The sequence below is a fragment of the Cuculus canorus genome, chromosome 8, assembly GCF_017976375.1.
Source record: "Cuculus canorus isolate bCucCan1 chromosome 8, bCucCan1.pri, whole genome shotgun sequence".
NCBI lineage: Eukaryota > Metazoa > Chordata > Aves > Cuculiformes > Cuculidae > Cuculus > Cuculus canorus.
The window spans coordinates 19200869-19216907 of record NC_071408.1 but is presented as its reverse complement, the minus strand read 5'-3'; the positions used below and the strand labels follow the sequence as shown (position 1 = coordinate 19216907).

Here is a 16039-nt window from a genome sequence, read left to right as displayed (position 1 = left end):
ATCAGAAGTTGTGTATTTTTGTAACTTGGGAAAGTAATACTTCATATTTAGTCTTTGGGTAATTGACGTGGTTTACTGGTGCTGTTCTCCTTACCCAGTTCTATTCTGCTCAGCACAACTCTAAGCACAAGAAAAGGGTCTCACAGCCTTGATTAGTGTTTTGGGAGGAACCGAACCTTATAGAAATGTTTTCATGGTCTAATTTACATCTTGTTGCATAGGTGTTAAATGGGCAATGTGTAAATAGGTGTGATTAATACTTCAAAGCAGGGGGGTGTAGTGTAATTAAAATAATTTTGTACTTCTAAGAGTAAAGCCCTCTAATCTGCATATCTGTTTGGGTGGATTTGGAACTCGGTGGTGATCTTATAACAGTTACTTTGTACTTGGAGCCGACTGCAGTGTGGGAAAACAAAAGCATTTGGCTTTGATGCTTTGTTAAGAATGTATATAAGAAATAAAAAAATTATGATATGCATCAGAGATGACTACATCTGACTCGTATTCGGAGAGGGAGAAGTGGAAAGTAAGAGTTGTTGGGCACTGTTACGAAAAGGTTAGGAAATTCTATCTTAGATAAATGGAAGACTTAAAGTGCTTTAAAAATAACTGATTATTGTACACCGCATCCTAATTTGAAGGCATGTGATGACTAGAGGTAAGGTTCAGAAGCAACGGGAAAGGGAAACAGGTAAGTGTAAAAACAAGTGAAATGTTTGGCATTGAAATTCTAAATCATCTGTTGAATGCCAAAATGTTAATGTGAATCCTATAAACTCCAATTAAAATCTTAAAACTATGACACAAAATAGGATGAGTGTTATTTCTGCTGTCAGCGTGGGTGGATGACAAAGTGCTGCTGCAGAGGCAAGGGGAGAGAGACAAGATAAGAGCACGCCCTAGGTCTCTGGCTGTATTTAAACTTTTTCCGATACAAATGAATTTATTTACAGGAAAAGCCCTAAAACCTCTCTCACACTTATTTGGAAGTACTTTGTTTTTTTACAATCTCCTATTATAATGTTGTATATGAGGTCCAAACCATAAAACCACACACCAACCCTGTAGCTCAGAAACCCAGAGTGGGAGAAGGGAGACAGAGGTGGATATAAAACCTGTCACAGGGAGACAAGGCTCAACTTAATCGCTTCACTGAGGACAAGGGGATGTGTGTTCAAATGGAGACGTTTCTCTTGCCCTCAGCTGGAAAATGTTGGTGTAAAAGAATGAATGTTAACATCAAGACGACACACCAGCCCCCACCGCTTTGTCTATGAAGCAGTTTTTTAGCAAATAACAACATCACCGTACTTGAGCTCTCCCTGCTACTCGCCAGACCTGGCTGCCTCTTCCCAAAGATCCAGTCCGTGCTCAAAGGAACCCATATTTTGTCGGTAGAAGGTACAAAAGCAAAACCGATGGAGAATCTCAACAGCCCTTCAGGAAACAATCTGTGGAACTGCTCTGAACATTGGCAGCATCGGATGCAGCTGCATGTGAGCTCAGAAGGGAACTGCTGGAAGGTGGGTAGAGTTGGTTTTCTTAATTTGTTAGATATACTGTTCCTGAAACTCTCTGGGTTTCTTGTGTGGGACCTTGTCTATAGGTAACTCATGAAAAATACCTTTAGTGTATTTTCTGTGTTACTATGAACTTCTGATTTTTCTACAGGCCTTGACTTTTGCAGTGTATCCTCAGTGATGATTTATTACTGAAATATGTTTCGATCTAGAAATTTGTCCCATCAATAGAAATGGTGTGAGAAAGGCTGGACTATAAATTTAGAATTGCTTATGAACTCATGCTGAATCTATGGCTGTAGGAATAGTATCTTCAACAGAGGAGAAATAACTGGAATTCCACATTCACTGAGAAGCCTCCCTTGTCCAAAGCATGGTCACTGCAATAATTTTGTAGTCTAAAGCAAGACTTACCTACGTTAAAAAAATCACCAAACCCCACCAGTAATCTTACTCTGCAAGGGCAGCCAAATCACAGCACAGAATGCTATTCTTTTTTTACTGCCTGCAGTATTTGGTTTGCTGAATTTTAGCCTCCAAATGAACATTTATTTTTCCACACTTGACCCAGGACTTATCTTTTTCACTCAACTGCAAGAACAGGAAGTGTTCCAAGGAAATAAAACACATTACATTCATCAAAACACTGGCTGCAGTGTAATCAAAGGAAGGCCCAGCTGTCCTCCATCACACTACACAGCTTGAGGGGAACATTCTTTGTAGGCAGCAGAATGGAAAACACAATTGGCGGGAATATGCTGAATGAAAAAACACTTCTCAGGCGTAAGCATAGATGGTACAGGGTGGGGTTTTTTTGAGACTTGCCAAAGGAAAGCGCTCGCCACCCCTCCTGAACAAGTCACCCATTCAGGGCCTCACGTCCTCGGTTGCACATGGCTTGCAGTTTGCTGCAACTGCAAACAAAACGTTGCTGCCCAGTCTAAACTTTCCATATTACACTCGAGTTTTACCATCGCTGAGCTGTACTGATGTACTGATAAGCTGGTTGGGTTCATGCTGACATGGGGCCATCTGGTAGATGCAAAGGGTATTTGTTCAAGATTTGGATAAAAATAGATGCTTTCCTAGCTGAAGAAACAATATCCAAAGACGGCTGTAAATTCAGGTTTCTTTCATGGGCATTGGGATTTGTTTCCCCTTTGTCAATTTGTAAATATTTTGCATGCCTCTTCATACGAGAGCCCCACGAGGTTCAACAAGGCCAAATGTAAGGTCCTGCACCTGGGTCGGGGCAATCCCCGTTTTCAGTACAGGATGGGGGATGACGTGCTTGAGAGCAGCCCTGCAGAGAAGGACTCAGGGGTGCTGGTTGATGAGAAGCTCAACATGAGCCGTCAATGTGTGCTCGCAGCCCAGAAGGCCAACTGTGTCCTGGGCTGCATCAAAAGAAGTGTGGCCAGCAGGGTGAGGGAGGGGATTCTGCCCCTCTATACCTCTATTGTGAGACCTCATCTAGAATACTGTGTCCATACTGAGTCCTCAAAGTAAGAAGGATATGGAGCTGTTGGAACAGGTCCAGAGGAGGGCACGAAGATGATCAGAGTGCTGGAGCACCTTCCCTACAAGGACAGGCTCAGAGAGTTGGGGTTGTTCAGCCTGGAGAAGGCTCAGAGGAGATCTTATAGCGACCTTCCAGTACCTGAGGGGGGGTGCTACAGGAAAGCTGGAGAGGGGCTATTCGTAAAGGCTTGTGGGGATAGGACCAGGGGGAACAGGTATAAACTGGAGAGGGGCAGATTTAGACTGGACATTAAGAAGAATTTCTTCACTATGAGAGTGTTGAGGCACTGGCACAGGTTGCCCAGGGAGGCTGTGGGTGCCCCATCTCTGGAGGTGTTCAAGGCCAGGTTGGATGGGGCCTTGGGCAGCATGATTTAGTGGGATGTCCCTGCCCATGGCGGGGGGGTTAGAACTAGATGATCTTTAAGGTCCCTTCCAACCCTTAGTATACTATGATGATACTATGATATAAATCTCTTGCGAAGCTACCCCCTCCTTCCTTAGTATTATCCAATATTGGAGTTGGAAAAGCAACACATCGCTTCCATGGTCTTGTTAACAACTCTGGACTTTGCAATAGTCCCTTGAGATGCCTTGGAGGCACAAAAAAAAAAAAGACTCGGAGAGGAGTAGTTTTCCTTTATGCAAGAAGCTCCAGGCAGACTTTCCTGCGTTACTACCTGGGACGTGGCACGAGGTCAGGATTACTTGTGTTCAAGGCAAACAGGCAGAGACTGGCACACTGCAAAGAGCACTGCATTTCAGTTACCCAAATACAACACTGCTGTGAAGCTGTTGGAACAAAAGAGCACTGGAGAAGGAGCAGCAATTGGCAGTACCGTGCTCCCTTCCCCAATACACCCCTTAGCCACAGCCAGCATGCCCTGGGGGCCCTTGCCCTGTGCCATCCCACGAGGTACCATCCCCCCAGGGCTGCCACAAACCTACAGCCCACGGGGGCTCCGAGACACCGCGCCTTTTCAGCCCTGCTCAGCAGTAAGAGTACAATCATCCTGCTACCAGCCCACTGAGAGGCAGCCACTAAATAACTTGAAATAAGTATTGAGAATAAAAGCAACCTTCCCCACACCCTAAAGCCCTCCCTGCTGATGCAGAAGGGTGGGCACTCGCTGCAGCTACAGGTGCTAAAACAGAAGGGGGTGAACCCCAAACACACACCCCAGCACCTTCTACTATACAGGAATGTGCATGTTAGAACCGAAGGTAAGAACTACTTAGGTTTCAAAAAGTTAGATACTCACAAATTGGAAAGGATGATGTATAATTGTTTACTATCTTAAAATCTTATGCATAACCTCCTTTTTTTTCTTCTATTTTTATATAAATATGATAGTACATGTATCAAATTGGTGTGTGTATGTGTGTGTGTATATATATATGTACATGTATCTATGTATATGTATGCATATTTAGGTATTTATATCCAGAAGATAAGCTTGTGTTTAATCACATACCACCTCTTCCAAGGGAGGAAAAATACAAAGGGCTAGATTTAAGAGTAGTGTACTCAGCTCCAGTTCTGACGTTTCCTTGAAGAGCTGTGTTAGTCACCAAGATAACTGCTGTAAAACAGATGTTTTTCTTTACATAAACAACAATGCAAACTATGTTTTCTACGTAAGCTTTAAACTTAAACGGTGAAATCACTTTATGTTCTTTTCCCCGGTGGAATTAGTTTTTCAATAGAAAAAGGGACAAAAAAAGCAGCCTAGTTGCATTTACACTGCTAAGCTGAATCGCACATTCCAAATTATGAGGAGATTACTGTGCTGTTTGGACTTCCTAGCTGGTGGAGACAACCACATGCACACAGAAGTCATGCTGAAACTCTACTTCACTGGCACCGAAGGTGGTAAAATGTTAACAAGATGTCCCTTCTGATGGCTAGAGATGGAATTACTTTTCTTTGCAGCAATTCATATGTAGCGTTACAAAGGAAAAAGGACAGTGATAATAAAAACACTTAACACTTGGTTAAGAAGTGTTACTGCAACTTACCTTTCTCTGAACCTTTTTCCCAAGGATGGTGAGCTCTGAAGTCCAATGCACAGGGAATTAAAGTGTAAACATTCACATATTTAATAGTACCATCAAAATAACCATCATCACTACATTAAAAACTTCAAAAATGCATTTGTGTATGGTCCTAATATAAATTAAATATATGAACTAAAAGTAAATAAATTTAACATTAGGTAATGCTATAAATAAGGGTAAATGCGTTTAGTGTACCTTGGAGTCATAAAAATGCCTTAAAAAACAGGTAAGTTTACAGCTCATCACCAATACTCTGGATACCACTGTCATGATTTCTTCTCAAACATCGATAAGTCTACATTTGACAATTCAAAATGATTTTTGGCCACTGAACACTTTGATGGAGGAAGAGGTGTGTGGGATGTCCAGGATGAAGTCCAAGTTTTATTTCACAATAAAACTTCTTTGATTCCCAGCGCTGATAACAAGGCTCTTTCTTTTCAAAACCTTAATTTTAAGTGCTTTTTTATTTTGGTTTTTACTTGTTTAGATATCCATTTTGCGAAGGCTCATCCTGCTGAAGGAGTCTCTGAGGGAGAGAAAATACAATGATGAGCTCATATTTTCCATGATGAAACAAAGAAGCCTCATCAGAAGAATGATTCTGTGCTTGATTTCCAGTATTTTCTAAAGCGGTCTACTATAAAAATTAAATCCACTGACATTAACTCAATGCTTTTCAAATTATTTGGGTTTGGGTCTATATCTGGGATCATACAGCTGCCCAGGATTTACTGACATGAAAGCTGATAGAAAATTTAGTTCACGTGAACACAAAGAAGCAGCCAAAACCATCAGCACTACTGAAACCTAATTTAAGTCTTTCTAATAAATCTCTAAGTGGAATTTGCCTGGAATACCTGTATGACAGTCCCTGCGCAGGCTGAATTTCACAATATTAGAAAATAATTACCATGACAAAAGTGCTTGTGAGGTTCCCAGTTGGGATGGGGAGGGAAGCACTGGTACTGCCACCGTCCCTGCCAGAGAAAACTGACTCCAGCAGAGAACGGCTAGCACCTCGTACGTGATCTGGGGAGAGCTTAAACCGTCAGGAACCCAGTTAATGAGGGAAAGCCACCTTCTTCCTGCTGTATTCAGCAGACAGAAAAATACATCAAATTCAGCCATAGAAACATTGCTAAGCACTGCCATGTGAGCTGGGAACACTAATTCCTTCTTCCTTTCTTGCTCTTTTTATGTTGTCCGTGTTTCTCTTTTCACAGCATCTTTTGTGCTCCCCATTGGTCTTCACCTCTGAACAACACTTACACGAGGAGAGGCTTGAGACCACGACTGTATTCTCCTAAACCAATGGCACGGACATGAGCTGAAGTCCACATTCACACAAGTCTCCTAGAGGGTCTGTTGCTAAAAGCACCGTCACCGTTCTACTTGGTGCTAATGAAGCATCTATGAGTAAAAACCTCCCCCCACTCACTCAAGCGAGACCACAATGTAGGGTGGTCTGGCTGGATTGTGTGAGTCTGCCGTGCTGACAGGGGACAGAGCATCTGTCAGAGCAACAAGGGCTGTCAAGCCAAAGTTTACCTGGAGGGTACCTGCTAGGAAACCCTCCTGCCCCTATTCTGGGAGCCACAGCCATGTTAGAAACTTTATGTCCCTGTGCTCAGGCACAGCTGCAGCCAGGGGATTACAGTGCTATGGGCTCTGACCTGCTTCTTACATTCCTAGTGGCATCTTCATGCTCAGTCTCACTGCAGATGAATAAGAAAGACCAGACTCCAGCTGAATGGTCTTCCAGCATCAAGACATCAACTATTTTTCTACCCAATCTGCCCCTGGAGCTCCTTGTCCCAGTTTCACTGTGAATAAACAAGTGTCAAAGTCCTGCCACACTGAGGGTGGTTTTGAATCTAAAAAGAATGGGATGCAGGATGAAAAAAAAGTTCTCATTGATAAGGAACAAAAGGAACCATTGCAACCACCACCTACCATAACTGCTGGGAAGGGGATGTGCTCTGAGCTCAGGGCAGAAAGGAAAAGAGAGGGACTCAGCCAGAAGAGCCATAATTGAGAATAAAAAGATGTCACAAATTCACCAGGAAGACCAGACACCCCAATTTTACACCCTCCCTATCAAAATCAAATATCCACCTGTGGCAAGTGACCGGCAGCACTGCCTTATACAACTGTGGGATCTTTCTGTTTATCAAAGGCTGGAGAGCTTCCTTTAACCGATGATAATTCCTTTCAAGTTCTCGCTGATACTCCTTTTGGTCTGGACCGATCAGGCTCTTGTTCTTGCGCAGAGCATCTTCACATCTACAAAAGAAAAGCCTGTGAAACTTGGGCCATAAAAAAAGGACCTGCTAGAGAATTATTAATCTGTACTAGTAAAAACCTCCTTCTGTTCCTCTGGGATGACACATAATATCCTTCTCTATCTTGTCTTCTGGCTAATAAAGACTCAGCTAAGCCAGTTGGTGTCCATGGGGAAAGCAAAGCGTATCCTATTTCCAATTTCCATTTCATTCCAGAGTGGCAACTCCTTTTTAATTTCAATTTACTTTCCAGTTACATCTATCCTCCCTGAAGAGAAATGAAAAGCTGATCTCTACATAGCCAATTCCAGTCCAAGAGGATTTAAAGATGGACAGACCTACTGCTCTCCCCAAGAAAGATTAATAAATAGCAGACATGTTCATCAGGAACCCTGCTACTTGGAAAGATAAAATTTTAACAAAGGCTATGGAAAGAACTGTATCATCAATGTCACTTACTACATGCATGAATATTACATTGCCACTGGATCTATCTGCATGGAACATTTTTATTTCAATTACTCTTTCATAATTCCTTGGTGCCTGCAAACGATGCTGGACTGAGACCGTGGTTTGCATTACTCAAGAAGAAAGCAGAGCAGCCAGCACATTTCTTGAGAGGATACTGCCAACATGCTTCCACTGCGTGTGGAGAAACTCACTTCAGAGGGAAACTAAATCGCCTGGCCAATTCAGTTTCTCCTGACCCTGCCAACCAGCGATATTATTTGTGCCGGCATGGCTAGTTGTGTTTTCTGAAACAGGAACACTTGATCACAAGTGTACTGTGATCACTAATTCATTCCCGATAAAGAGCAAAGGCAAATGACTTCAGCCACTTGATTTGACTTAAGTCATGGACCTGCAGTGCCAAAGAAACAGGCAACTAACCAACTCGACAGGTGGAGTTACAAGATGATACTCCTCTCTCCTGACATTCCCTGTGTTACTGTACATGGTCCTGCCTGGGGTGGCAGTAACAACTGCATCTGTCAGGTGGTTGGAAGAATATACTCTGTACCTTTTCGTGAAATCTTTGAAACAGAGCCGGAGTTTGTTATGATGTCTGAAGAGCTTTGGATCATTGGGTATTTCAGACAAGAAAACTTGTGCAACTTCTAGTGGTCCCTTTAGGAGCAGAAGAGAAAAAGTTTCTTGGAACCATATCTCATATACAATTGCTGGAGAAACTTCTTGCACACAGAAACATTTGCAGCATTCAACATTTCCTTACAGAATGTGTCTTGAAGAATTGCAGCTGGCAAATCTGGCATAAATCACCAAACATCACAACTGAATCTCTTTTAGGTTTGTGGGTTTTTTTAAATAAAACTCTGCTTTTGGAAAACAGTGTGAGAAAATGCACAGATTCTACATTTGTTTTCTCTTATAAAGACTCTCGACAAAGTTTGCTCAAATCACAACTAAGTTTAAACAATCCAGATGGAACCAAGGAAGTGTTTGCCAGTACTGTAAACTCAACCCAGAACTTCAAATTCTTTTCTTCAGCTTGAGCATTAGTAGGGCTTTACTTGCATTCTCTCAGTTTTTCCTCAGTTTTTCTCCATTCACTAGTTTTGCTTTCCATTTTGTTCAAAAACCACCGTGGGACACAACCCTACTTCCACCCACCGGAGCCTGGCTAACCAGAGGGAAAGTAATAAAACTTTTTTTTTTTTTAAAGGAAGAAGGAGAAGCAGGCAGTAACAACTGTGACTGCCAGGAAGGAGCAGGTATATGGGGGAGAAGGGCTGTCTCTTTATCAGCCACTTTGCAGATCTAACCTCATTTTCAGCACTCATACTTAAATGGCAAAGCCACTGAAAGCAGGGGGTCTACAGACACCAGTGACCTTAAACACATCCCACAGACTGAACAGAGAAAATCCAAGGTAATTTAGAAATAAGGCCTAATGCTGAGCATCCACTGCGCTGAGTGATAGGCACTACCCCAGTGTCTCCAACTTGGATAGCGATCCTCACCTGATTTACTGTGGTACCTACTGATCCTTGCAGCACCATCTGCAGCATCTTTGGGTCCGCAGGGTCTTGGTGGGTTGCAAAAGCTAATTCTTGTGTTTTTTTCTGCATGTCCTCTATGGCAACTTCGATGGGCGTCAAAATGATCTAAGCAAGTAGCCAGAACACAGGATGCTTGTTACGGCTGAGACTGTCAACCAAATACTGACTTTCAGAAACACAAAGATCACTTTGGGGTGGCACACTCGAGTGCTGGAGGACACCAACAGGACTGGCAGTCTGAACAGAAGCACTGTAGTAACACATCCTCGCAGCCTTGGTTTAGGAACATCAAGAAAAAGTTTGATTTTTGAATGTGTTTCTACACCTGTATACTCAAGAGCTTTCTGAGATTGCTTCTGAGGAAACAGATTTGTGTTCAACATAGCTTTGGGATAAACCTCTCTGCGAGGCCTCAACACCCACCGGCCTCGAGCATTGAGGCCACGCAAGTGGGCCACCACACAGAGTGAAGGACAGTTGCTCAAGCAGAATGGAAGAGAGCAACCAGCATGACTACAGAGCTCCCAAAGGACCCCTACACATCAGCTGCTGCAATCTGGATACACAGGTGAAAGAGGTGGCAGGACACACTGCATTTCTAAATTGGTCTGGATTTAGTTTAGGTTGAACAGGAACACAGAAAAGTTCAACAGAAACGAGGCATTCTTAAACTTAAAATGAAGGAGTCTCATGCACAGCCCCTACAGCGAACAGCCAGAGCAGCTCACGACAGTGCTGTCTGCTCTTGCTCTTTGCCGAACTTATGCATCTTTATCAGAGGGAAAAGGCAGACTAGTGATGGCCAGGAGGGTGCATCTGTATTAACGTGACAGCGTGAAGGAATGTAGTATTAAACTACAAATACATGATGGATGAGTTTCAGCAACATCTACTTCCCTTAGTCTTGTATAGTAGCTCCCTTCAAACACAGGAAACCCCTGAGAGCTCAGGCCTCACCTCCTCTTTGTGAATGACGTTTATTCTGGTTTTAATGTAAGGGAAAGCGTGGGACGTCGTCAAGATTGTTTTGCGCTTGAACTGCTCATGCAGCTCCCCGTGAGCTCGGCCATCCAGTGTGAAGGGCGTGCAGTACATGAAACGCCGCAAGTTGTAGTTTTTGTCGAAGTAAGTTATCCTGTCCTTCATCTCGTATGTGTCAAAGTACGGCTCCACATAGGTTATCTGAATGTAGGCCTGCAGGAAGGAATCCAGGTGTGCATGGTGAGGTAGAGGGCCAGAGGAGAGGAGCCATCTCCTACACCCTGCTTTTCAGCTGTGTAGTAACCCAGATTGCTTTCTTTCCTCTTGAAGACACCTCTGGAAGAACTAGGACTGTTCCTTACCTTTACTCAGAAAAATCACACTCAGGTTGACGGGGGCTAGGGGTGCTGGTAACTGCTCAGCAGTGTCTGGACTGGATAAAATCCAGCTCACTGCCCTCTTGGCTCAATGCTCTTCACATGAAACATGTCTGTCCCTTCCTTGCAGGTGATGTCCTGCCCTAAGCCACAGTCCTGTTTCCTAGGCACGCTCCTGTTATTTCTGCTATGCTTAAAGGACATGGCTCAAGAATGACAAAATGTTGCAGCCGCAAAATAGGCCATGGCCAGCGAACAGCAAACTGCCTTTCACTCAGTGGAGACTACAGAGAAAGGCAAATGCAGGCTGGGCCTTTGCTGTCCTTTTGTCTCCTCCATTCCCACCAGCCACTGCAAGGGCAGTGCCTGTGGCAGAGATCAAAATGGCCAATTCTGCATTCCCCTGCAGAGATGATTTTCTTCAACACTCATCCCAAGCAGTCACAAGACACCCCGTACACGATTTCATTGCCTACTTGTTGAATTTAGGGCAGGATTTGTTCCATTGCTTACATTCAAGACCAGCTCTACTTCTAAACCTGCACTTGTGCTCTTACCTTGTTAGGATCTAGTTTACATTTGTCCACAGGGTTTGAGTCCTTAATCACTTCAAGCACATCTTCACCAAACCGTTCTCCATAAAATCCCTACAATCAAGAGCAAATATATTGAAAGAAACCATCAAATGCAGTCATGAGAGATGGGGGTTGGAGAGATATAAAGGCATATTCTGGGGAGGTGAAGCTCCACATGGCTTCAGCAGTAGCTGTGCTGGGCTGAATGGGATCTGCTGAACCTAGGGGAATTATATCAGTCACATTCCAGGGGCAATAGGAAAAAACAAGCCTAATGCCCTGGAAGGCAGGAGAACTCGGGAGCCTTCCGGCTGCATGCACACATGCTGCATGGTTCTGAACAAGCCGTTTGAGCTCACTGTGTGTCTGTTAGCTCAACTGAAAAACGGGATCTGCCTGGAAGTCAGGTGCTGCTACAGAGCACGGCTTTGCTGGGCTATGTGAATGGCCAGATTCTGAACTGCAGCTAACTGTTGTGAGCAACAATGTGACATCAGATCTATTCTAGCAAATGAAATGTCCTCTGGCCCTACAGACAAGTTAGCATGGCATGGCCCAGAGCCATGCTGCTAAATGACCTGCCTCTCCCACTGGGGATGGCGTCATCTGTGCACAGTGCTCACTGGGAACAGTCTCTGACCAATGATGTCCTCAGACTGTGCTAGGACATTGTCTAGACACAGGTCGGTTGCCACAAAACCAGGCCAGACTAGTCATTACAGGGTACAGATGATCACTGCGTGGTACCTGGAGCTGCCTTCACAGGCCAGTTAGATTAATCAGAGTTTCCTTTACTTGTTCATAGCTGAAGCAAACTTCAGACCTGTGATGTTCCACCTAAGGGCTCTGAAATTCAGCCACCTTAGAGAGCTCCGTCTCTCAGCAGAGGAACATTATACGACGGCAACATAATGGCGGTAAAATGCAATACTTTCTAAAAGGCAGATCCTGAAAGGCATCTCAGCCTTTTTTGAAGCCCAGGTCATCCCATTTACACCAGGCGGCTGAAGAGAAATACAAACACAGTATGATAGGCCACAAACGATCAAATAATCTAGCAGGTCTGCAGCTTTTCCTGCAAGATCAAAAACCTGTGGGCTTCCACTCTCTGCATTCCTCCTGCCTTCTGCAGAGGTGGCATCAGCAAGAGGACAGGAAGCATCAGGCGCAGCTCTGGGTCACTGCATGGGGCACTGCAAGCTATTTTGCCAAGCGGCTCTTGCCCTAAGCTCAGATTTGTATCAGTTTCCAACAGGCACAGAGCTGGTTTTGCCCAACAATTTTCATTTTTGCCATTTCCTGTAATTTGGCAACTCAGCTCTTAAACAACCAACGCAAAATAGTTAAAACTGCAACTCACGGACAGAATCTGATGTTGGCCATAATCATCTCACCTCGAGCCTATGGGAAATTTCAGCTAACTTTGTTATCGCAGGTTCCTTGTAAACAAATTCTTGCTCATCCAAGTCTCCAAATTTAGTTCCATAAAAACCAACCCGGAAGTAGGTGCCAAACATCCTCTTTCCATCCTAGGTTTGGAGAAACAAACGGTTATTTTAGTGCGGAGACGTGCATACCCCCAAGTGTGGCTGCAGTCAGGCTCCTAAATTTATACAAAATAAAAACAAAATTAAAAAACAAGGAAAAAAACAAGAAAGAAAGAAGGGAAAGCAAAACACATCTGGAACTCAGCATGAATGCATTTAGCAGGAAACACCACAATGAAATTATAAACTAACATGAAATTATATGGATCAGTTACGACCATTAGCCCAGCCCTGCAACAACTTTTCCCACCCAAAGAGGAATCTGGAGGTGTCAGATGTCTTTGAGGAATGGTCAAAAGCAAGTGCATTCATTTAGGTAATTATTTCAGGCTCTCCAAATCCTGTGCAGACACCCCCTAGCCTGTAGGCACAGGGAAGTCTAGTTGCCGACAGCCTGCAGCACGCAGGGGTACTACACACTGACACCCCTGAAAATTACCAACACTGGAGCTCCCATAATTCACTCTTGAGTAATTGCAGGATTGGGCCGCAGTCAATGTCCAGTTCACTCTCTCACACACACACGCAAGTGCTTTTTAAATAGCATGTCAACTGGAAGGTGTTACTCTTCTAGTAGCTAATATCTAGTACAGAGGGCCAAAATCACTCCTGGTGAAAGCAGATGCAATCTACTTTGTCATGTACCTGCTTCCATCAGAGCCAGTGGTGAATTTGGCCCAGAAATGGAACAGAAGTACAGAAACAAGAAAGATTCTTGCTGGAAAGGTAACAAAGAAAATCTAATTAAGAGAGAGAAAAAAACTCTTTAAAAACAAAACACCTTTGATTTTGTTAAAGAAACTCACGCTGCATGCACAAACTAGAAATGCCTTTCAGCAAGAAACTCTAAAATGTTCACCTTTACTCTCATGAGAAAGTGTGATGTAGTATATAACGCTCAATGTTTCTGAGTCCGGGCTAGTGTTTGGTTTCAAACAGCACTTACAAACATTCTGGATGCTGTGTATGGGTTTTTTTTAGTATTTTGCTATGGCAAAACTGATGGGAGGCAAAGAGGATAATTAAGGCAAACTGAAATAAATCCCTCAGGCTAACCCCAGAGACTGGAAAAAGTACTGTCAGGGCAAGCCACCACCTTCTCCTGGCCTGGAGGAAACTCCAGAGCATCATGCTAGAGTCGCCCAGGTACAGCTCAGCTCCTCTTGTTCAATTTGTGGCAAGGGCTGCTGCTTGCCCTGAGAGCCTTCAAGAGGGCAAAGCACCCTGGTGTCCAACTCTGAAGTGGAAGTGAAGCCTGAAATAACCAGAGCTGGCAGTAGCCTTGCTTAATACTTGCAGGCCACATCTTGGCTTTACGATGGGACATTGACAGATACAAATTCATTGGCTTTGCTTTGGCAAGAGTGTAGACACATGCTCCAATTTAAGAAAACTAAGAGTCACACTGAGAGTTGCTCATATGATTGATGTGGTACGGGCAGCTCTTTGGAACCCTGCTCTAGCCCACCTCTCTGAGCATCCCTCCTCCCGAGAGAGGCTTTCATCCAGCTCCACCTGCCAGCATAGACTACAGGGTTTTGTCACACCACAGCCATTCCCAGAAGCACCTCCAAGGCTGCGACTCCCAGCTGCAAAGTCATTACTGTTATATAGGAGGTAGCATCTGGCAACAGCTGGAAGCTATTTCCCTAGACTCTGTCTTTCTCCACTGCCCATCACCCTGGACCCACACAGGAATGAGCAGCCTACCGAACCCTTAATTTACCCATCACTAGTTTTTCAAAGCCACAGTTTTGGACACTATTACCCATGCTGAAATCCCTCAGCGCCCAACATTTCCATCTTCCTGTGCTATCTGGGTTTTTTTCCAATTCAATCTCAGTGTTGTAGGCAGAAGACTGTGATGCCAGGGCTCCTTTCTCAAAGCACTTCCAAAAGTAGCATCATGTCTGTCTAAGGGGAACGGCCTTATGAAACATCTCTCCAAAGCTTACATGTGCCCCAAGCACGCTCCACGTGGAAGTTGGTGGGATCCTGCCCCAACCCATGGACACAGGGCAGGCTCCAGAGATGGAGGACACGCTGCCACTCTTCTAACTCATCTGTTTTTTCCTACCCACTGGGCAAGCGACTTTCAGTCTATGAGGTGTTTGCAGAACGTGGTCCCCAGAGGGTATCTGCCATGTGGGCATCTGTCCAAACACCTGTTTGTGACAGGCAGAGTACATTTATGTTGCTGTAAAAATAACCACGAGTGAGGAATAAAATGCTGTCTGTTGATCAGCATCAATTAATAAGGAGTTCCGGTGGCACTTGCTAAATACATAAAATTAGAGTAATGGGGCATTGGGAAGTCCCAGGAGCAGTAGCAGCAGGGAAGCTCAATAAGATACGGTGCCCCCGTGTGAAGGCAGCTCCCAACTTCTGTAGTTGTTTCACTGTTATGAGGACCTGCTGCACAGGCTCTTCCTGATAAATCCAGTCGCTGAAACTTAAGTTATCATAAGGATCCCAGGGAGAAAAGCCGGCAGGAGCACTGGTTAGCCCCCAGTGCGACAGAAGCAGCTCCCCACAAAGCCCTGGATCCATCAGCCATGAAACACGTATGACTCACAGGGGAAGATCTGTACCTGGAAGCAGGGGACTGGAAACACACTCCACTGGGAGAGCAAACAGCTATGGGCTATTCCTTATCTCACACAGACAATCAGTAGCTGCCAGCCCTCTGAGATTAGGAGAGCTCAGTTTCTTGCCTAGCGTTAGGAATATGGGGTGGCTCTGTACTAGGATATTTCAAGTGAAATCTAGCTGATACTTGTCTATCTTCTCATGGTACTGAAAACAAAGCAAAAAACTTAAAAATACTCCATGGCCTTATTTCTGAAAAGAGCTAAAAATGCAGGTATGAGGGAGAAATTATAAAGAGCATTTTATCTCCTATTATTTTATGAAAAATAATAGGTCTTCGGGAGGAGAAGAGAATGAAGGTGAACACTGAATAGCCATTACAGAACTGGGAGAGCAGATAACAGCCACCATGATTTATGAAGGTTCATGATTTGTTATTATGCATGGTAAATACCTTTCAAAATTGCTGAGAATAAAGTTTTAGAGTTATCTCTTGCACGCACACAAAAAGCTTTGCCAACAAGATTCGAAAAATCAGACACAAGAGTGATCATCTGCTTTCTTC

General features: G+C 44.0%; 1 protein-coding gene across 14 annotated transcripts in view; it reads right to left on the bottom strand.

The window, feature by feature from the left end:
• Positions 1-95: 95 nt before the first annotated feature.
• DOCK7 (dedicator of cytokinesis 7) overlaps positions 96-16039 on the bottom strand; it is a 109233-nt gene continuing 93289 nt past the window's right edge. For 9 of the 14 annotated variants that reach the window (XM_054073346.1, XM_054073344.1, XM_054073347.1 and 6 more), the window contains 7 exons: positions 12733-12858; positions 11321-11410; positions 10363-10599; positions 9367-9510; positions 8406-8512; positions 7218-7385; positions 96-5628 (listed from right to left, as the gene is read on the bottom strand). In XM_054073346.1, coding sequence (XP_053929321.1) covers positions 5586-5628; positions 7218-7385; positions 8406-8512; positions 9367-9510; positions 10363-10599; positions 11321-11410; positions 12733-12858 — 915 coding nt within the window. In that variant the 3' untranslated portion in view covers positions 96-5585. Of the gene's footprint in view, positions 5629-7217; positions 7386-8405; positions 8513-9366; positions 9511-10362; positions 10600-11320; positions 11411-12732; positions 12868-13530; positions 13600-16039 lie in introns of those variants that run through there. The other 5 variants (XM_054073345.1, XM_054073348.1, XM_054073352.1 and 2 more) reach the window with 2 other exon arrangements.